Source organism: Hippocampus zosterae, chromosome 3, assembly GCF_025434085.1.
Source record: "Hippocampus zosterae strain Florida chromosome 3, ASM2543408v3, whole genome shotgun sequence".
In the NCBI taxonomy this organism is placed as follows: Eukaryota; Metazoa; Chordata; class Actinopteri; order Syngnathiformes; family Syngnathidae; genus Hippocampus; species Hippocampus zosterae.
Genome location: NC_067453.1, coordinates 14749039 through 14772890, shown reverse-complemented (window position 1 = coordinate 14772890; position 23852 = coordinate 14749039). Strand labels below are relative to the sequence as shown.

At 40.9% G+C, this 23852-nt stretch overlaps 1 protein-coding gene and 1 long non-coding RNA gene across 3 annotated transcripts; one reads left to right on the top strand and one right to left on the bottom strand.

The window, feature by feature from the left end:
- Nucleotides 1-883: 883 nt before the first annotated feature.
- LOC127598138 (muscarinic acetylcholine receptor M2-like) lies at nucleotides 884-14465 on the bottom strand. 2 transcript variants are annotated; one of them, XM_052061750.1, is made up of 4 exons: nucleotides 14095-14463; nucleotides 6597-6777; nucleotides 4996-5868; nucleotides 884-2398 (listed from the first exon to the last, which is right to left on the bottom strand). In XM_052061750.1, the coding sequence occupies exons 2-4, from the start codon at nucleotides 6747-6749 to the stop codon at nucleotides 2087-2089; spliced, it is 1338 nt and encodes a 445-aa protein (XP_051917710.1). In that variant the 5' UTR covers nucleotides 6750-6777; nucleotides 14095-14463; the 3' UTR covers nucleotides 884-2086. The 2 variants fall into 2 exon arrangements, with proteins under 2 accessions (XP_051917710.1, XP_051917711.1); XM_052061751.1 differs by lacking the exon at nucleotides 6597-6777 and having other exon boundaries at nucleotides 14095-14465.
- Nucleotides 11422-15065, top strand: LOC127598205 (uncharacterized). Its single transcript, XR_007961872.1, has 3 exons — nucleotides 11422-11694; nucleotides 12953-13104; nucleotides 14611-15065. It is a non-coding gene; the product is annotated as an uncharacterized LOC127598205 (long non-coding RNA).
- The last annotated feature ends 8787 nt before the right edge of the window (nucleotides 15066-23852 follow it).

Here is a 23852-nt window from a genome sequence, read left to right as displayed (position 1 = left end):
TTCGTTTTTTTTTATTGTTGAGCTGGACGTACTGATATGTTTTCTAAATAACTTTTTATCCATTTATAAGCTACACCTCTAATGCCATATCTTTTTAGTTTTTCAATAATATACTGTGATCTATTGTGTCAAAAGCTTTTTTTAGATCTAGGAAAACCCCAACAGTATATTCTTTGTTCTCTATATTAGTGGCTATTGCTTCCATAAACTCCATAACTGCCATTGAGGTGGTCCGTTTTTCCCTGAAGCCATATTGATTCTCACTTAACAGTGCACGCTTTTGTATAAAGCTATCAAGTCTGCGAGAAAATAGTTTTTCTAATATTTTTGAGAATTGTGGTAATAGTGATATTGGTCGATAATTTGTAAACAGATGTCTTTCTCCACTTTTATAGATTGGAATAACTTTAGCAATTTTCATTTTTGATGGAAAGATACCAGCTTTGAATGACAGGTTGCATATGTGCGTGAAAGGTCACACTACATATTCTATAATCTGCTTTATTATTGTCATATCAATATTAAAGCAATCAGTAGACTTTTTATTTTTAAGTTTTTACAATATTTGATACTTCTTCTTGTTTTACAGCAGTAAGGAACATTGTGGAGGAGTTTTTCTTCTACGTATCTATCTCTTTCAAACAAGTTTGTTGGATCAGCAATTCGTTTTGCTAGGTTACATCCAATGTTGATGGATTTGATGCCTTTTTATTATGTATTTCAATGGTTAGACATTCCATTAGGTTTTCTATTGTGTTTGTCAATCTCTCGATTTTACTGCATTTAAGTGCTTTGTCTACATATATTTCATTACAGTTGGAGGCATTACAGAAAAACCTTCGCTCTTCCGCTCCCCCTCATTGCTATAAATCACAGAAAGTGCTCCAGCCATTTATTCAGTTTATTTAAATATGCCACAACATTTATTTTCATGCCTTGATTTATTGTTCATGTTTTAGGTCAACATCAAGTCAGGCAGGGAGAGAGCGCAATAGAGGTATTAATAAATATCATATTTAGACGAGTTTCACTACCTGCGCTCAACATAGAGCGAGCATGAACACAGTTGCACAGACACACGATTCAACATTATACTAACACAATGTGTCCTAATAGTTTATGGTCATTGTCATACACTTGACACATGATGAGTACCACTTTACACGGTGTCGTTTGTTTTAAAACAGGGTAAACGCATCATGACAACAAGGATGAAACTCACCTCATCTATTTCTACATCACATTTTGTACCCAAATTCTATCTATCTATCTATCTATCTATCTATCTATCTATCTATCTATCTATCTATCTATCTATCTATCTATCTATCTATCTATCTATCTATCTATCTATCTATCTATCTATCTATCTATCTATCTATCTATCTATCTATCTATCTATCTATCTATCTATCTATCTATCTATCTATCTATCTCTACAGATATTTGTAATATACAGTCAGGGTTGAATTTAGAGTTGCACACCTTCATTATAGTACTGTGTTGTGCCAAAACATGCTAGGGAGCACTGAGATCTACTGTAAATGATACAATGAAGAGGAAGAAGGAGAGGCAGTGAAGGTCCCCAAATAAGATCCGGCAATAGTAATTGTTCCTACAGAGTAATTGCTTCTTTATTATTATTACTTAATTAGAGCAGCAGGATATACCTCTATTTAGTCTCTAAACTCTCAACACAAAAGCAAAAAAAAAAATAAGACCAAGCAACAGCTCGTAAGTTGGGGCACTTCTAAGTCACGATACCATTGTACTTGTGTTTAATCCATATGAGTGTCACTCATTGAGTGATCACCTTCAGTTGGACTGACTACAAATAGCATATTTTGTCTTAACGTCTCCATTCAATGACAGGGGGCCCTGGTAATGACCCCCTGTGGCAAACATAAAGACTTTGGGTGGATAGGCTCAAAATTTGGTCATGCTAAAAAAATTGTATTAGGCTCTGACCTGGAAAAAAATTGAAAGTTGGGGCACTTGTAAATCAAGTTCCATTGTACATTGAAAGACATGCTAACATTTCGACATTTAGTTGACATTTGGTCAACTGAGTCTGCGTCGAGCAGTCTCACCGCATCGCTCGTATGTTCTTGTACTGGCACAGTAACAGATGCTTGAAGGTGTTTTTGAAGGTGGTGTTACACAAGGCATAGCACGCCGGGTTGATGGTGCTGTTGATGTAACACAGCCAGTAACCAATGGTCCACAGGGTGTTGGGGATGCAAACGGAACAGAAGGTGTTGATCAGCACCATCACATTATACGGCGTCCACGTTACAACGAAAGCCACCAGGATGGCCATGATGGTGCGCGTCACCTTCTTCTCCCTCGAAGATGTGCTTTTCTTGCGCCACTTGGCCACTGCGCTCTGCTTTGTCACCTGGAGGGAAATAGATGGCGTCACATCAGTGGTCGCAACTTGCGAGGCTTTCTCTGCTGGCCTACATTTTATCGGAATGCTTGCATCATCAAAATTTTTCAGGAAAACCAAAAAACACTAGACATCCACAGCCAAGTCCATGTTCACGCCATCCCAGCCGATCAGATAAAAGGCCTTCAAGATTTCACAAATATGAAGGACTAGGGTTACATCATCTACCCAAACTTATATTCCTTGACTGATTGAATAAATAAAATAACAATACCAAAACAGGCTTTCTTAAATGCTGACTTCATGATTTTCACTAATTGTGTAAAAAACATCCAGGCTTTCATTCTTGAGTCGACATTATATCGCATGGTTCCCACACAGTCAGGGAAGAGGCACTTCTCAGATAGTCGAACATTAAAGAGAGTTAATGGATTTATCCGCAAGCCATTTTTCAAGCTATTTTCAACACTTTATAATAAATAATAAATATTTGTGAAGAAGGGCGGCCCGGTCGTCCAGTGGTTAGCACATCGGCTTCACAGTGCAGAGGTACCGGGTTCGATTCCAGCTCCGGCCTCCCTGTGTGGAGTTTGCATGTTCTCCCCGGGCCTGCGTGGATTTTCTCCGGGTGCTCCGGTTTCCTCCCACATTCCAAAAACATGCGTGGCAGGCTGATTGAACACTCTAAATTGTCCCTAGGTGTGAGTGTGAGTGCGAATGGTTGTTCGTTTCTGTGTGCCCTGCGATTGGCTGGCAACCGATTCAGGGTGTCCCCCGCCTACTGCCCGAAGACAGCTGGGATAGGCTCCAGCACCCCCCGCGACCCTAGTGAGGATCAAGCGGCTTGGAAGATGAATGAATGAATGAATGAATATTTGTGAAGAACAGACCAATAGTGTTTATTTGGAATAAAAGATGAAATTGACCATTTGTGGAAATTAATCCAAAGGGCAATAAAAATGACAACAAATCCAGCAAGTATGGAAGAGGCTGACCATTGAGGGCTCACCAAGTGACAAGCCTACGTGTACAGATATGTTAAATTTTGGCCTCTATGCTGTCATGCCGGGGCGGCCCGGTAGTCCAGGTGATCGGGTGCTTAGCACGTCGGCTTCACAGTGCAGAGGTACCGGGTTCGATTCCAGCTGCGGCCTCCCTGTGTGGAGTTTGCATGTTCTCCCCGGGCCTCCGTGGGTTTTCTGGGGGTGCTCCTGTTTCCTCCCACATTCCAAAAACATGCATAGCAGGCTGATTAGGTGCTCTAAATTGTCCCTCGGTGTGAGTGTGGGCGTGGATGGTTGTTCGTCTCTGTGTGCCCTGCGATTGGCTGGCAACTGATTCAGGGTTGCCGTCTTCTGCCCGAAGACGGCTGGGATAGGCTCCAGCACCCCCTGCGACCCTAGTGAGGATCAAGCGGTTTGGAAAATGGATGGATGGATACTGTTTTTGCAGTGGTTGGGTCAAGTACTTGGTTTGGTTTTAGCATCAGAGCAGCAGATGTGTCAGCTTGGTACTGGTCAGGTCGAGCCAAAAAGGAATAGGCTGTGAAGATAAATGACCATCTCCTCAGGCTGCTTTATATCTCATATTCATTTAGAGGAGAAATTTCTGATAGGGGTGTAAAATTGGGAGCCGTGGAATGTCTCTGCTTGTTTGGTTGCCATACAATTTGATTGCTCAAGGTTTCATAATGCTACCGGCATCGTTTTCGTCACTGTTTATGCAACCTGCAGAAACCTGTTGAGATTTTGCACGCTCATTAGCTCAATCCAACGATGCTATTCCAAGCCAGTCGGACCTTGGACCAGTCCGTGACGAAAGAAGATTTCATAGCAGCAGGTTTCATTTTAAGTACCTATTAAGCACAGTATTTAAATTGATTACTTAAGTCATATGACTGTGTTTCTGTTTACATACGATTACCTTGGAGCCCAGTGGTTAGTCTGACAGGAGTTGTATACAAACTTTCTATACCGAGGTTTGCATAAAGAGTAACTGATACATCTAATGGTCACTTGGTCCTGTATGCCGCTTGGCCAGATCTGCTCTTGCACTGAGTGGCAGAGGAACCACATCTCCGCATTGAACAATCAATACAAGATCAATCGGTGCTAAGCGGACCTTGACACAGAGCAGAAAATGGAGCAGGCAATTGGTATTCATGCTAGTTGCTGCTGAACCTGAATTACCGGTATCTTTATTCGCATTGGTATTATGAATCATTATGAATTGTTGCTGCTGTTCGGTTGTAAATCCTTTAAATTTTTTGCAACTCAAGAAAAGTGGCAGAAGTAGTTGTCACGTCGCAGTTCACCAAGCCACGTCTTCACAAATGTTGTGTGATTAGTGTAAACCAAGGAAGTGAAAGACAAGAACAGACTCCTTCTTCTTCTTTCCTTCTCTTGCCTTTCCACCCAGAGTGGGATGAAAGTAGGACAACATGAGCAAGCTAAAAAGACAATTGTTAATTTTATGCAATGACTCCAACAGCTCCAATCATGGACAGCAGCCTACCTGGCTGTAATTTGGAGACCTCTCTACGACGCTCATTATACCGTGAGCGAGTGAAATTGTCTATTCTGACACAACGGAATAAAGGTGTTTACCTTAAGCATTGTTCTTGTGGCTTGACAGTCCGTCAAGGATGTTGCTCTGGAAGCTGGTTCTCTTTGGTTCATCCTTCTTATGGCATTCAGTCCCTTCAGCACCGAAACGGGGACCTCATTCTCCGTAGACGTGGAGGGTTGGACACTGTCCGCCTCCGGTTCCACTTGCTCGGGTTTGTCTTTCTTGTAAGGAGCGGATCCGTTCTGCTGCTGCGGTGCTTCCTTCTCCGTGCTCTGCACAGCCTCCCTGAGCTGCTCCCTCATCTTCTGAATGCAGCTGTTCAGGATCTGGTTTTCACCTGCGTCCTCCTGACTGTGAGAGTGAGCTTCTCCGACACTGGTGCCGGATGTCTTCCTGCTGTCCCTAAGCATTCGGCTACGGCTGGCCCTGGAGATGCGCCAATAAAGGTAGATCATGATGGCCACGGGTAGGTAGAAGGCTGCGATGGCCGTGCCAAATGTAACCGCTGGGTTGGAGAAGAACTGGATGTAGCACTCGCCAGGCGGCACGGTTCGCCCGCCCACAATAAACTGCCAGAACAAAATAGCCGGCGCCCACAGGACGAAGGACAGCACCCAGGCGGCGGCGATCATCAGACCGGCCATCTTAGTGCTACGGCGCGCCGGGTAACTCAGAGGCTTGGTGACGCAGAAGTAACGGTCGAAGCTGATGATCAGGAGATTCATGACTGAGGCGTTGCTGACCACATAGTCCACAGCCAGCCACAGGTCACACACAACCGCTCCCAAGGGCCAGTAGCCAATCACGATGTAGACAGTGTACAGGTTCATGGAGCCAACGCCAATAATGAGGTCCGCACATGCCAGACTGAACAGGAAGTAGTTGTTGACGGTCTGCAGGTTCCTGTTTACCTTTGGAGAAACCACATGGAGCAGGCTGTCAGATGCTAATCTTTTTTGTGTGATTTATGTTTTCTCCTTTCTATTAGATTACATGCCAGAACATTGATTCTCTAATTGCTTCTCCACTGTGGGATATCTTACAAAAGGCTGTGAGTAAAATATGAAATGGAAAAGGAAGCATTTTAATAGTAAAGTAGTAAACACACCCGTCCATGTCCTTTGATCAAGACAGAGCAATTTAGAAAAAATGGTCAACGGCTTGAATCGATTATAGCCTTCTTCTCGACATCCGTTGTTTGAATATGTGAAGAGTCAGTCAAAAAGATTTGGAGTGAAGTAAATTTCCTTCCGTAAATGACGGAACACCAGCAGTTATTTACATTTCACAAGGTAGGGTGATTCCAAAACATTCTGAACTGTCAGTGCATTATTAAAAAAAATCTGGTCAGACATCCATGGCTATCATGGCTTATCCATGGTCGCCTGAAACGGGATTACTGCTGATGCCAGGGACAAAATGTAAACATAGTATAATTTTTTTTCCCACCACTTCCTTACTTGCCTTACACTGCATTCTTTCTCAGTGCTTTGGCTTGCGTTGCCATTTGGACAGTCTTGACTGTGTCATCCCAGACGAGCTTGTCAGTTACCATTCATGCCCTCACCGGGCAGATTTTTGTCCGGAAGGCAACTTTTACCGACTTGAATTCAATTTTGACTCAAGGCAATGAACTAACCTTTATAGAGAGCATGACCAGGATATTTCCAATAACGGTGATCAGACTGAGGGATCCCGCCACCAGAATGATGAGCACAATCTCCACAGTGGTGTAAGGACTGGCCGAGAAGAGCCCAGCTTCACCCCCGCTGCTGGTATTCACAGACTCCATTGCGTCCACTCGGATTTGGTGACGGATGCTTCGGGCAGACAGACACCAAAAAAACAAAAAACAAAAACGAAACTCTAATTTATTTCAAAGCAATGTTGCCACATATGGCAATGGTATTCACAATCACATGCAGATATCGTACCTAAAAAAAACAACAACAACTGCAGAAGTATGCATTTATCTACTTGATTTATGAAGTCAACTCAAACTGAAGTACAATAACAAAGTATTTGTACTGTATTACACTCCACCATACCAATGCAAAATGATGTGGAACACTTGGCAGGTGTTTGACAGCGGTTTCAGCTTCCACTGAGAATGTGTGAGCAGTGACCAGGTGAGCAAATAAAGACTTCAGCAGCTGCATTTGAAAACAGAGAGTGGCCGCAGATCAGGAATGCAGTATTAGTCAGTACGTCATTTCAAGTCTGACTGCACACAAGATGTAAATGTAATGGTATTGGACTGATCATATTCTTTTGCGCCATCCTTCTCTTGATTTGAAGATGACTGCATTATGATCTGCCTTTCCGAAAAGTCTCCCTTTAGTGTAAAAGGAAGCTAATATAACTAAATCTGCTGTTTGCTCACAGGCGTACCCTGAGGCTTGGACGGAATCGTCAAGACACACTTACAGCATCTCGCAGGCTAATTTTTAAGACAGTCTCTTTCATTTTGCGGTCTTAGAGGCATCACATGAGCCGATTCCTTCTTTGAAATAAATATCTTAGAACCGAGAGGGCACATTTTAAGATATTAAATTATGATTAGATTGAGAGAAGGACTTCATAACTGTCTAAGAATAGCCAGAAATCTCATTACAGTGACAAATCAAGGTTTGGTTATCTGATAATAAATCAGAGTCAATGAATGTTGCAATTCCCTTGTGAAGCTTTTCTTTAAACCAGCATCTTAACTGACCTGGAAGTGTAAACCTTGATTGGATGTGTCCTGACAGCGGGGATGGGACTGTGTAACGCAGCCAGCCACCTACCAATATACCTCAAAAGGGTTGCATTAAAATTCCCTGCCTCTTGTCCTTCGAAGTGCAAAATCCCCTTTGAGTGAATGTAATGCACGTTTGAGCACCAATTGTATTGTCCTGTACTGTTTGGTAATACTGTCTGGCTCTACTTTTGTGAAAGGTGCTTTTGGAGTAACATATGCTGCCATCCAAGCATTGTGGATTTGCCCCTGTTGATAGTGGGTTGAGAAACTGCGCCTGTAATGGGCAGCATTTTTCACAACCCCGTTTTGTTCAGTGGAGATGTCGGTGCTGTTGACGTTGAAACTTAGCTTGTAACCGACGTGTGCACATTTTGAGCATGACATCTCTGATCCACTGGTTAAAGGGCACTTTGATTCTCCCCTCTTTCATCTCAAACTGCTTTAAACAACAAAGCATGTGACGGAAAAGTGGTTAGGACTGCACGATTGTCCGTGTTTTATTTTGTGTTGTGTTTATTTATTTTACTTTATGTTAACTGTTTTGTTAAGCACTTTGTTACAGCTGCCGCTGATGTAAAAGCGCTATATAAATCAGCATGTTGTGTACATTGAACAGTAATAATTAAAAAAAATCTTTGGAATGGTTTTTATTATAATATATACGTTTTTTTAATCAGCCTTAAAACTATCTGCTCCATTTGTTATGTTTCCACAAGGTCCACCCACACGACACATCCAAACACGTGTGATGCTGCTCTATGATGCTTTTATTAAAAGCATCCGTCCACAAATCTGTAATACCCTGCACATTTAAAATTGTAACTACCCCACCTCCAGCCAACCGCACAACCCCCCACCCCCCAAAAAACCAAAAAAAACAAATAGGCTGACAAAAAACGGCACACTTAAAGCAAAAACAACAATTTCAATGCCATAGAGATTGATGTGATAGTTAAAAAAAACAGCTGCCAAATATGCCAAACATAACAATGTGACAAAGCAATATATTTTCATTATAAAATCGATGTAAAGACACTCAAGGGCCCTTGCATGCTGTTCTGAGCCTGTAAGTGGCTCCATTAGGCTATATGATAACATCATACTTTACCTGAGAGACATTTCCTTCCTGCTCTTACAGCCCAAGAAACTTCATTACAGTACTACAAAGTACATTGCTAACTTCATCTGTTACTCATCACCGACCTGTTCAAATTCTTTTCTGTGGTAAGACTACCAACAATTGTGTGTGTGTGTATTTTATATGGCTTTTATGTATGTTTGATAACTGGGTTCTGTTTGGGGTTAGATGTCTGGATAACATGTGAACACGTTTTTCAGACTGGATGTGTAGTATATTTAGCTGGACCAATTTTTCAGAGTTATGATGCTTTAGGAAGATGGTGGTGGTGATGTAGCTATGGGGAGGTTGACCGGCTGGCTCAAGCTTCGGCGATTCTGCATTTGCGTGCCTCGATGTGACCTATGGCTAACAGTGGCTTCATCTTTAATTGCACCTCAACAGATCCAGCTGTCAAACTCATAAAGTTCGCAGACGACACCACGGTCATCGGTCTCATCAAAGACGGCGACGAGTCTGCGTACCGCCAACAAGTGGAGCAGCTGGAGCTCTGGTGCGGCCGACACAACCTCGGGCTGAACACGCTCAAGACTGTAGAGATGATCGTGGACTTCAGGAAACATTCTTCTCCTCAGTTGCCCCTCACACTATCCAACCTGTGTCAACCGTCGAGACCTTCAAGTTCCTGGGAATCACAGTCTCCCAGGACATGAAGTGGGAAGCCAACACCATCCTGAAAAGGGCCCGGCAGCGGATGTACTTCCTGAGGCTGCTGAGGAAGCATGGCCTGCCACAGGAGGTGCTACGACAGTTCTACACGGCAGTCATCGAATCAATCCTGTGTTCTTCCATCACGGTTTGGTTTGGGGCCGCCACAAAAAAGGACAAAATCCGACTTCAACGGACAGTTAGGACGGCAGAAAAAATCGTTGGCACCGCCCTACCCACTCTTGAGGACTTGCACACTGCAAGAATCAAGACAAGGGCACGGAAAATCCTCCTGGATCCCCCGCACCCTGCCCACCACCTTTTTCAGCCACTCCCCTCAGGCAGACGCTACAGATCCATGCGCACCAAAGACACTTCCAGCAGACACTTAAACAGCTTCTTCCCTCTAGCCATTAACTCCTTAAACAGTCACTGACATAGTCACTCTTCTTGCACCACAAAATGGTACTACAAAACTACTGGTTACTCTAAAATGGTTCAATGATTTTGTTGTTTACGATGATACTAGTGCAGCGTGTTATACCGGAGACAAATTCCTTGTGTGTTCTACATACTTGGCCAATAAAGATGATTCTGATTCTGATTCTGATTCTGAATTGTGGAGATCTGGAATTAGGAACAAAAAGATGAAAGGGTAGATTTTTTTTTTAACTGCTGAATAAAGCATTTGCAATAGACAGCTGCAGCTGTTGTGAAAACACAATATAAATAACTAGCTGATGAGCCGCCCTCCGGGCGGCTCATCAGCTAGTTCCCGCGGAAGGCTGGTAAGGTGGGCCTTCGGCCCACAAAAGTGTTGTTGCTTGGTTCAACTTTTTGTTCATCTTCATTGCTTATCGCGAAAATAAAGAGATGTTTAGCTCTACTAAATAACTAACAATTTCATTGCAATGCTTGTGGGTAGACAACATTTTTTCGCTAAGATGCCCGCGCGATCGTAGTGAGCCACTGCCTGAGCGGCGCAGTGGCGGCGCAGTGGCGGCGCAGTGGCGGCGCGCAGCGGCGCGGTGAAGCAGGTACGTTTTGAAAAGGGACAGACGGAAGGACAGACCGCGTGCGGGACGACGCGCAATATATATATATATATATAGATAGATAGATGTGTTGTATTCTATGAACAAAAGCAAAATGGACATACAGTGAAGTCTTGGGTATACGCAGTGCGGCACCCATGGAATCACCTATTCACAAATCTCTCCCAACCCCACGTCCATGACAAGTTATAAAATATGTATTTATATTTTTTGAATGTTAATTAATTTATATTCATGCAGAAAAAATGTTAATTAATGTAGTCTGGTTTTTTTTTAATAATAATAATACATTACATTTGCAAGCGCCTTTCACAACACTCAAGTACACTTTACAACTAAAAGCAATAATAAAACCACAGATAAAATAGTATATTTTTAGGTAATTATATATATTTTTTATAATTTTTAGCAGGATTTTAAAACTTACATCGTGTACAATGCATTGTAGTTCAGTCATGCCCAAGAAGTTTGAATATACTGTACACATTCAAATTTTTGAATACACATATTTAATTTTCTGGAGTATGACTATTTATTTTATTGTAATCATTTTACGTGGAAAATGCTTATTGATGATCCATTCGCAGTTATTCAAGAATGTTTTGGGTTTAAAAAAATAATAAACCGCTAATTCTGGCCGCGTCCGGTCCCTACTTCCCGCGAATGGTGGTGGTGAACAAAATGGCATTTTTAATGGTCTGGCTTCACTTCCCCTCAGAGTGATTGTCTGTCAAGGAGAGAAACCGTTGGATGATTAAATACAGCAGATGCAACAGACAGAAGCAGCAATGTACAATAGACTGGGCCATGGTAGCAGAGTGATTAGTTTGGTTTTAGAAAGTCCCACGTGATTAAAAAAAAAAAAAATGCACGGCCGAGCAGATTGGGATGAAGATTTGATTTGGAGCTGAAGAGTTAAAGCAGGCCATCATTTTTGACAGTACTGTGAATTATTAGGTGAGATTCTTCAAATATATTGGTGGCTGCTCGAAGGCTCCGTGGATTACACCGCTGACTTTGGACACCGGCATCCAGTCGTTTCAGTCAGAGCAGACGACCCACTCATTGAAAACAGGTGGGTTGTGTCAAGAAGGGTATCGGGTGCAAAAAATGTGCCAAACATGAGAGTGACCTGCTGTGGCAACCCATCACAGAGGTAAATTGCTTATATTTCCTAGAAAATGTTGATAATAAATGACTTGAATGATTTTTTTTCTATCACAGCAACATGGAAACCAATTTCTTGGTAGCTCTAACTCATCATTATGGGTAATTTCTTGAGCAAAATCCTCAATCAAATGCGATGAGTAAAAATAACCCAGTATGGTCTCAGTCCTTTTTTGGGCTGGATTAGCTGTTTGGGTTTTGCCAAATTAGCAAATTGGGTTATTTTTAACTCAGCAGTTTTAAGACATAAGGCGAAATGTCAGATTTGGTGTCAGTGTATAGCAGGGGGATTAAAAGCCAAAACCGGCCGCATGTTGATATATGTCAGTGCATGTGTCAGTGTGGACCTTACACACAGTACATAGCTTCATCAAAGGAGGCATTTAATGAGTGGAGGGATCAGAGGGCAGCAAGCTATTTATTTTTTCAATCATCAAGTCTACAAATATAGACCAGCCTAGATCTCTAGGTCTCTATCGTTACAGACATGACTTTGTCTGCAAATGCAAATGACAAATAAGACAAACGAACATATTAGATATTTGTTTCAAATTTGACCCGATGTGATCACATCATCTTTTGCCGCCCACAAAAGCCAAGTGTGACTTCTTCTGGGCTCAAGCAGCAACGTTCTGGATGTACTGCTGCTGTCTTATACTGTAGCTCATTTACGGAGCCCAGTGAGCAAGCTGTTGCATTAAGAGCCATAACTTTATTTCGGCCATCTAATTTCCTGCATGCAAGTCAGGGGATTCCTCTGATGCACTTGGACGCGCAGGGATGGGGAAGCCGCTGTTGGGAATACTTTGTGCTCAGTATCAAAAGATTAAAACAGCATCATATCTGTGTTGGGAATCATTCATCATTCCATATTTCCGAATCACTGTACAGTAGATTTTATGTTGTGAACCATCACCATACTGTACTACTATAGCCTACTATAGTTCATTCATCAGTCAAATGAAAAATAGTTTTAGGCAAATAATTGCATCAGTTGGGGGACCTTCCGTAATAACAATTAAATCAATCAATAAACTATAATACTGCTATATTGTTTTCAATTTTGTGAAGAAATGAATACAAAGTGGCATGTGGCTGTCCGGTAATGATGTGTTACTCATAGTAACAATATTTTCACACCCCAACTAGTGAATTTGCCGCATATCAAACAATAATCCCCCTCATATGTCTGGATTTTTTTATTTTTTTTTGTTTGTTTTTCGAAAATGTTCTCCGGTTATTCACAGAAAATTCATTCTTCACTGTCTCCTCTGTGGACCCGATCACAACTTCAACCAATTTGAGACCACCAGCAGGCCACTGGTGGAACAGCAGACGACCAACAGAAGGGCTTTAAGAATGTTTGATGTATCAACACAGAAGAGGCACTGCAGGAGTTGTAAGCTTATTTTTCATATAAAATAATATTTTATTTATATAATTCAATTCATTTTTATTGTTATTATAATTATTATTATGCTTGATCATTATTATTTAAGGCACTTTTTTTAAGCTGCGGTTATTTTTTAAGGCGTTCAATAAAAGTTGAGCTGTGTTGCGTAGACAACTTTGCTCTTGTGCCCTGTGCAGTATAAAAGTATTGCTTTGGCGCTATCTTGCGTCATCTTGCTACAAAGGTACTATTTTAATGTGAGGGGAGGAGCTTCATTTAGTCTCCTTATATCACTGTGTAATCAAAATGCAAAGATTTGCTGCCATTTTTAAGTATCTTCAGATAATTATCAACTTTTGTATTTGCCGCAGTGTCAATTCCTCGAGACGAGTAACCATCACTACTTTTCAAGATGAATTGTGGGTCATATTGAAGGCACAATATAGAGAGAACCTTTGTAGCGCCAAGGCAGACATTACAAAAATCACTCAGCATACCACCAAACAATCTTGTCACATAAGTAGGAACACTGAAATAAGACCTACGGTACTCTTATTTTCCTCACTAATTGACTTAACTCTGTGAAATCTGAACCATTTTAATTAAACACAAAGCTGAAGCCAAGACTTATTCTATTTTTAAAACACTGATTTATTGTATCTACTGCCAACTAATGGAAGAACATTTCTTCTTGTTCTTGTCACTACAGTATATGTACACCAGTGACAATTAGATGAATACTGTCATCATATATTTGTAGTGAGTAAATAATTGAAGTGAAATTGGATAATTTCCTGCGGTTCCCCTCATATATACAAAATAATAAGTGAGGCATTAAAATATCACTCCAAGGTGATGCAGAACAGAGGAATGAGTTCCACCACATGACCAAACACCACAATTGGTCGCCTAATTGATTTCAACTGCACCCTCGCTTCACACGTACATACTCCCACTAATAATAATGTGATTACTTTTTTAAAAAAGTGCCCTTACCTTCAAAGTTTGTTGCTGAATCTCACCTTACAAATATGCAGTGACGTGGATGAGCACTCTTCATGTGCTCCATGTTACTGTCACCTCTGTGGACAAACTGGAGGCAAGCAGAAAGTAACTGGATGTTGCTCCTCCTCTGAAAGCGTGTGTGTGTGTGTGTGTGTGTGTGTGTGGCTGACAGACAGTTAAGGCATAGAGGGAGAGGAGGAGACAGGGACAGGAATCTACAGGAGCTTTTAGTGTTGTAAGCCTGCAGCCAGAGTGGTAAATTTAAATAAACAAGAGGCGAGGCAGGCAGCGAGGGCTGCTTGTTTGAGAGCGAGAGAGCGTGGTGGCCTCTGCTCGCAGCTGTAGGCCCGATGTTTACGTGGCATGGAATCAGAGAAAAATGCTAAAACACAATTAAAGGCCGAAATGGAAAAAAGCAAGCAAGAAAGAAACAGGACGGCCTCCTCTGTGATATTCCGTTGCTGCAGGACGTTAACCTTTAAAACTCTGTTGTTTTGACCTTTTCAGTGAACCTGTGACGCAGTGTGCTCCAGCTGGTGGATGACCTTCCTTTGATGGAATTATCACAAAGAAGAATGGCTACACTTTGTGCAGCGATATTGCCAAATGAAGAGTGTGTTGTTGATTTAAAAAAATAAATAAATAAAATAGATTGTAATTGAGATGATTTATCACACCTCCTCACAGCTCATATTCTCTCTCTCTCCAATCATAACACTGCTTTCTGAATGAGCTGACTGATGCAAAAGTATGACAATGGTCCTGAGGAGGACATTTGTCATTTAAAACGAATCATATATAAGGCTTTAAATATGCCATATTCCAAGAGGTTGCTAATACACTGTTGTACTAACGTCATTACCGGTATTGCCCCACTGTTTAGGTCACAGTCGACTGATTAAATGGATGGTTTCTAGGGAACCGGTTAATGCTGTTTTTATTGCCTTAAATAATTGCCTTACTGTGTTCCCCCACCATATATGGATAATCATTTGATTTGTAGATTTGGACAAACGGTCCAACAAAAATGAAAAAATGAACACTTGGAATGAGCTCTCAGCACATGTCCAGGCACTCGCACAGTTATAATTGGCCAAATACACTCTAACTCCTGACACACCCCTTCAAGGCACACATCCAACGAGCAAATTCTACACTCCTTAGAGTATAGTTTATAAAATCAGTTTATTTATTTGCATTGTGTATTTTGCTCTTATTACACAACAATATTTTACAATTAAAACAGAAAAAAAATTTGGATGCTGCAATGGACTAATGGTTTTTCAATTACCGGTAATTTCACTGGGCAAAGTTGATTTGATGTATGAGTAAACTGAATTACAAGCTTGGTCACAGAACGCACAAGTACTACTTTACAAATTCTATGATGACTCATATTTAGTAGATTATGTGCTGAGGTTCTGAAGAGGAAAAATACCTTTCATCTAAGAATCTGCAACATGAAATGCATAACTAATTAGCAGTCATGGTTATGTTTTAATCCTGCTGGCCATGGGCAGCTGTTATGCATGTTAACATCATACAACATCTACAGAGCTCAGTTACATTCGTGTCTGCTCACGGGTAGAGAGAAAATAGAAGGCAGTGTTGGCCCAAGCATTTGATACAATGGCCCTCAGCATGGTCTCACCTGACTTGATCCACCTATTAATGGTATTTTGGAACTGGGGTGGACAGACACAAAGCTTATATGAAAAAAGAAAAAAATTAAACAATATATGGACGGTATATTGTTTAATAAAACGGATGTTTACATCGATCTCCGCGTGTCACACGGGTAATCTAATTAACGGAGCAAGATTTTTTTTTTTCAGAGCAGCGCATGTAAATGGCAGATCGAAAAAGATCACGTCACATGAAAATAGGTGACCAGAAATCTCTATTCGGAATGATTTCAATCACATTGACAAAAATGAATTTCAAAGGTGGAGTTATTTTGTTGTTGGGTTCTAGGGGTCTGACAAGAAACACAATAGCATTTCTTAGGAGGATGGAACACAATGGCATTTCTGTTCATTCCACTGAAGAAAGATGATTTCAGATGTGAGGTGTTTTGAATCGCGAGTGTGGCCAACATATTATACGCGTAAATCAAGGCACCACTGTGTTAATTTGTGCAAATCACAACATATGTGTTTTTTAGTCCAACATGGCTGTAACCAGTTTTACTCCGACCAACCAATCAGAGGACAAAAAAATGCTGACGTCCTCAAGAGACAGCTGGCTGGCCTTGTGTGGATGAATTTGAAATCTGATTGGTTGAAGAAACAATCCCCCTCAATATAGTTTGAGTTACATCAGCCAGCATAACTGATTCTGAAGACCCTCTGCCTCAGTGGCGTTGCTTGTTAGCATATGTGTGCATAGGCACATACACGTTGACCTCATGCTCTGAAGGCCAACACATACAACATGCTGGGCTGAATAGGACGTGTGAATAGGACTGATAAAAGGATGCGGTGCTCTAGGGCACGGGGATCTTTAGTACTGTAGGATTGCATGTTGTCCCAAGTGATAAAAGCCACCACCGCTTTACACATGCATCATGTCTCATCATTTTATTTGTATAGTTTCTTGTGTATTGTGTAATTTTTATTAGGTTTTTTTTTCTTTTCTGCCACTGTCAGAGCAAGAGAAGAATCCTGGAAAAACATTGCATGCAAAATACAGAACTAAATTCTCATTTGCTTTGTACCACTCATAAAGAAAAAAACTACTGCTAACAATGAAGCAAGCTTTTTCCTTTTCGCCATTTGAACTCATGCCCCAAGCCTTTTTTATTTTTCCTTTTTTAGGGGGGGGGGGGGGGGCGGGGGGAAATCAGGTCATTTAGTTGGAGCAGCTTTCTGAATCTGAATGGATGACGAAGACCGAAACACAATAGCAGCAGCACAGCGCAATACAAAAATCCTGCTGACATGTTTACTGATGTGTGCAGAATTCAAAATAAGATGTTGGGGTTTCTGAGACACAGAAGGAGAAACAACTTGGTTTTACATGTTTTCTTTCCCATTTTAAACTAGCGTCAACCCCCTGTTTATAGACATATGCATATATATATATTCCAGACCCACCAGCGATGAAAATCCATTATATAGTTATACACCTCCCACAAACTTTAAATACATTTAAACTTCCTGAAATGTACAGTACATATTTTACTGTTAGGGCACACTTATAAAGTATTCCTTAATACCTATGCTAGAAATCTGCTGGAGTTAATTCAACACCTGGAGTGTTAATTTTAACACCGGCATAATGTTGATATGCATTCATACCCAGTGTTAAAGTAACAGTCACTAAAATGTTAAATGTTTAACACCCAGTTGTGTTACAGCAAACAATGTGTATACAGAAGGACACAGTTGAGTGTTTGATTAACACTACTGCAAAAAATTACAAGAATAAAAGACATTGCAAGTTTTCAATTTAAGACATTTTTCTTTTATTAAATCCATTTCAGACAGCTTATGCAGAACAGCACAAGGGCACTGGTAATGCCAGCTTAAAAGTCTTGGAGGACAACAGTTTCGCTGACAATTGACAGAAACAAGTCCTGATTGTCTGGTGTGTTTGTTCACGGGAGTGAATTCAGCAGGGTTGTTTCCATTGCATATATATGGAAACACTCTGTGCTTCCTGTACAGTAGGTGGCAATATCCACCAAAGAGTTGTAATCTGCCAATTTAACCAAGAATGAGAAGTAGACGAAGAAGAAGAAGAAGACATATATATATATATATATATATATATATATATAGATAGATAGATAGATAGATAGATACTAGTGCGAGTGACTTGCGTAGGATTCTCCAATGCGAAGTGTTATCCCTGTTTAGTTAAGACAAACTTTAAATAAAAAATTGTTGGTGTTTTAAGAGTTAAAACGGCAGCAGGCAGCCACCAGTGTGCTCTTGCTTAACAGTTCAATGGATTGGAAAAAAGGTGTATGTGAAATGTATGTGACTGTGAGTAAAGCTTTTTGGTAAGGCACTGTATGATATAGATACACTCATATTGTGCACTACTGTATATGAAACATTTCAATCAAATTGAATTTGTCATTAGGTCATCTATTTATTTATTTATTTTTGGACAAACTGACGGATTGATGATAGATGGACTGTCCGACCGGTGAAATTTAATGACGGAAGCAGTGATTGCATGATGCATGATTAAAATAACATGATGGACTAACCAACTGACAATTACAGTTTGGTTTGACTTGAAAAAAAATCATGGACTGGTGAGTGCGCAGGCCGTTGATGAATGACGAATAATGGACCGGCAACATTTTTCAAATTGCCCACCTCTGCCCAAAAGTCCTTAGAAGTGCTCGAGATCAGTCTGAATTCACCAAATACAGCAGGAAAAATTAATATAACTAGAACTTCATTTGGGATCTTCTCTGCCTTATCTTCTCCTGGTTAATTATGGTGCAGCTTATCAAAGCACTTAGTGATGCCCCGTATGTTGTGTCAAAATGTGGTATTACACCCAAGGTGTGCAAATCAAAGTTCTGTAAAAACACATGAAAAAGATGGTTTCAAAAATGTGTGAATGATGAACTGCAATGTACAGCACCAGAAATGCATTCTCATCACTTGGAATTCATCATTAAAATCTGGGATTTATTCCAACCGGACTGTCACCAAGCCACACTTGCTTCGTTGTTCCTCAAATTTATGGCACATTAGAACCACAAGATGTGTGACAGAGACTAATGTTCATGTTTCCTAAAGATCTCAATGATCATACTGGACAGACAAATTCGTTGCTGCACTCCTAACCTGTGACTTAATCCAATAAACTAAAGAATGGTACACACGTATCAATCGGGTTCCTTTTTTTTTTTAATTGTCAACTTTTCTGATCGGTGAACAAAGGCCTGATTGTTGATTATCTCTGAACAATTATCCTGAATTATTATCCTCTCATGTGGACCGTGTTGAAAGAGGTTGTTTTCCCCCTGATATGCTTGGGAAACACTGAGGACCAACAATCATAAATGTTCAACCTTTTCATTATTATCGATTGCAAATTGTTACGTGTGTGGTTGGACACAAATAAAGGGGCAACTTGTTGTTTAGTTGCTATCACATGTCCTGACAGTAGAAAGTGAAATTGCAGAATAGTTGCCAGATAAGCTGACGGTTAGCCTTGATTCTAGTGGCACCGTTCAGTCTTCGTCCTTTGACATGTCCTGGTTACAATTGGTGGAATTGTGAGTGCAGTGTGGACATTTGGAGTACACAACACGCACAAACAAATTGTCAATGCGAAGACTCCTCATATTTCAGATGTTAAATATCAGACTGCATTTTTCGCTCAGAGATCAATAGCTTTATGCAAAGTGGAGAAAACCTTTATCTATAATAATGATAGGACATAAATGCATCAAACCTATGGTGAATGTAGTTTGTCTTCTGGTACATTTTGTAACTGCTCCTGTGGTTTAAAGGTTAGCACGATGTTACACCTGACTATGCTTTTACAAAACCTAATATTTACCTGTCTGGCCATTCGCATAACCTGACCAAATTTAAATGAATTTAACTAATCAATATCTATGTTCCTCTATTTACAGGCATATATAATGTGATTATTTGTTTCACCAGTCACCGAATCAATTGTGTGTGTTAGGTACATTAGACTGCAAAGATAATTCCATATAGTGGGATTACTGAAGCAGAATAAAATATAGTTTTCTAAATCATAGAAAATGCTTACGTCAGAGCTAACGTGCAGTTTTAGTACTCCGCTGCCACCCAGAGGACTAATGTCTCACGACAACACTTTTCGGAGTCCTGACATTGAGACAATGAAATAAACTAATTACATTCATTCATTCATTCATTCATCTTCCGTACCGCTTGATCCTCACTAGGGTCGCGGGGGGTGCTGGAGCCCATCCCAGCCGTCTCCGGGTAGGCGGGGGACACCCTGAATCGGTTGCCAGCCAATCGCAGGGCACACAGAAACAAACAACCATTCGCACTCACACTCACACCTAGGGACAATTTAGAGTGTTCAATCAGCCTGCCACGCATGTTTTTGGAATGTGGGAGGAAACCGGAGCACCCGGAGAAAACCCACGCAGGCCCGGGGAGAACATGCAAACTCCACACAGGGAGGCCGGAGCTGGAATCGAACCCGGTACCTCTGCACTGTGAAGCCGACGTGCTAACCACTGGACTACCAGGCCGCCCATTATAAATCAAATATATAATTGGAACATGGATTATTTTATTTCAGTGTTCATTTATTTATTATACCTTGAAGGATTTTAATACTTGTTTAAATGGTTTAAGATATGCGATTATTTTATATTTAATTGTTTCATTTTATTTTGTCACTTCTGTCCCTCAGTGCTCATGTGCATCATGATTTTTTTCTCTTTCTCTCAATTCTCTCCCACCAAACTCAGGAGGGAGGGATGGGGGGGCAGTGCGTGACGGATAACATTGTTTCATGATCCATAATTAAACAAATAATTCTTGCAATACAAAATACAGTACATGTTGAAATAATTACATAATATTGAAATCAACAATTATTGTTTTGTTAGGAGTTTATTTTTCATAGTTTTGGTAGAAGATGTGTCCTTTTCTGTGTGAATGAGTGTGTGCGTGTAATGCGTGTGTGCGTGAACATACAATACATGCTGATTTATATAGCGCTTTCACAACAGCGGCAGCTGTAACAAAGCGCTTAACAAAATAGTTAACATAAAGTAAAATAATAAACACAACACATAACATAAAACACGGACAGTCGTGCAGTCCTAACCAATGACATGCACGCACACACATACACGCGTACACACACACGCACGCGCACACAATGGGGCTAATAGGTCCCACTCGGAGGCCGTGCAGCCCGAATGAACAACAAAGTGCTGAATATCTGTCCTTATTTAACACTCAGGGTCTTGTTAGGCTCAGTCGCGTAAAGGATTCAAAACATTTCTGGTTGCCTGGAAGTGCAGTAATATATGATGGTGACATTCAGACACCACTTCCACTGCACAAAAACACTCCCGAAATGAATGTGATATTTCTTTTGTGAAGATTACAAAACAGGCTTGTTGGGGAGTTTTTCAATGCACTTTCACCCCATGGGCGTGCACGGTTCTTTCAACTGCAATGGAAATTGTATGCAAAGCGAGGAGATGTAGTCTGATTGCTTCTCAATCCTTTTCCATCCCATTTCGACAAATAGCTCCGAAGAACATGACTGGGGCATTTTAGGTGAAACACTACGGACCACTTTTGGTCAAACACTATTGTGCTATCATATGTTAAAATGTATGGCTTCATAGGTTGCAATTTATTTGTCTTGTTTTGCTGTCACCAGTCTGAACAATTCTTATTAACACTTAACCATTTGCCTGAATTGAACTGCTTTTTGTGATGTTCTTCCTGACGCTTGCACATTTGTCAAATTACTATGCGCTTCAAGTGTCGTTTACAAAACAGTGCTATTGAAATGCACTTTTCTCATTCCTGCTGTCTTTGCTGGACATCCGACTTAAGTTGTTTTCCATTCATTTCAGGTGTTCTACCCTCGGCGCTCCCAGCCTGCATTGCAGTCATCTGACAGTCATTTGAATTGCTGGATGTGGTCACAGAGAACGTGTAACCACAGGGTGGAGTCCTCATTCGTGAACATCAGCACATCTTTCCATCCCATGGGGGAAAAAAAGGCCTTCACCATTAACTCTGACTTTATGTTTGAGTTTCTTTGTAAAGAGTGGTAAAAAGTAACAAAATTCCACTTAAAAAATGTACTTCCTTGCCCACCTGGGGGTTAAGATCAGGGGATGGTGTTAATATTTGTCAACAGTGGGCAAGTGAAGTTCCTTTGGGGACCTTCTTTGTGATTAAGGGGCTATATAAATCAATTTGACTTGACTTGATATGGAGAAACATGAACCTGGGAGCATTAATAACAATGTCAACAGATTCAGACAGTAAGACATTCCCCATCCATGGGCTTATTTAAGAGAATTGTTTGATGATGTAGGTTCCCAAAATGATTGATGGAGAATGTGTTTAGAAACTAAGAGCTTCTGGTGTTTAAAAGTTGACCTTCTAACTTTAAAAAAACACGTAGTTGTAAGACAGGTAAGGTGCCACCCCCTCCCCCCCAATTTTTTATCATTACCCAATTTGCCATTTTTTGTTAGTCAGTTTACAATCTTGTCAAAGCTCCAGCAATATGTTTTCATAACATTTAACTGGAAATAACATAACATGCAACTAGGAATGTGACTTTATTCTTCTTCTCAATAAGACCAAGATGCATAAAAAAGTCATAAAAGAGGCAAACCATTTTGAGTGCATATCATTTTTTTTCATTGTAACAGGTTTTCAAAACAGGTCTTGTTCAAACATTCATTTTTACCTTTTGCTTTTGTCCTAAAGTATATTTCAGCTTGTATTTTTTTTTCTTTTTTTACTTTTAGGTATGGAGGGAGTTTGCTGTGTTAAGCAAGTATGCCAGCAAGATTCAGCATTCAAATGTAGCCACAATTCACTGATCCGCCCTTGAGTCTATGACCAAAGCTATGCCACTCAATCACAAGCAGAAACCCAATTCTCAAACGTGGCCATTCATTATGGAATGTGATTGTTAAAGTGTGTGGTTCTGATACTGTATATTGTACAGACACAGAGGACGCATAGCGGGAATCAACCAAAAAGCAGTGCAACCAATACCAAGCTAGCATAGGCACTGTAAATAATGCTGGTAGGAAGACTAATCTGTATGGAGATGTTCCACTAAATGTTTGGGTTTTGTTTTTGTTTTTTTTTGGGGGGGGGGGGGGGTGAGGTGATAAATGTACGGGTGGCCCGGTAGTCCAGTGGTTAGCGCGTCAACCTCACAGTGCAGAAGTCGTGGGTTCGATCCCAGCTCCGGCCTTCCTGTGTGGAGTTTGCATGTCCTCCCCGTGGATTTTCTCCGGGTACTCCGGTTTCCTCCCACGTTCCAAAAACATGCATGGCAGGCTGATTGAACACACTAAATTGTCCCTAGGTGTGAGTGTGAGTGCGGATGGTTGTTTGTCTCTGTGTGCCCTGTGATTGGCTGGCAACCGGCTCACGGTGTCCCCCGCCTATTGCCCGAAGAATGCTGGGATAGGTTTCAGCAACTCCCGCGACCCTTGTAAGGATAAAAGCGGATCTGAAAATTAATGAATGAATGATACATGGACCTCTCGAGCAGAAATGTTGCTTATTACGTGACACTTCTGAATCCTCTGAGCTGCTTGAGGCCCCTTTCTATTTAATAGCCAAATACTCAGTTCCCCCCGTCCCCCGCAGATGTGGTTATTAAAAATTGGTTCAGCAAAAGCACTTTAAATCCAAGTATAATAAACAGTTGAGTACAAGGCTGTAGTGATGTCCTGTTGCCAGCTATGAGTGTGCCCGCAAGTTCATGGTAATTGTTTGACACCATAGGTTTCTTGCAAAACAAATTAAAAGCACGGGATGGGGGGGGGGGGGGGGGGGGGGTCAAAAGGCTTCTAAATTCTAATTTCTTCACCGATCATATTACACATTTTTTACGACTAACACAGCAAATAAGTTCTTTCAAAACCGCAAACTCCCCTTCAAATGATGGCGTTGAATCAGTACATTTAACAGTCTTTTTTTTAACAGAATCTGTACCTCTACTTGCGTAGAGAATGTGAAAACTTTTCACACCTCTTATTTTTCAATTCA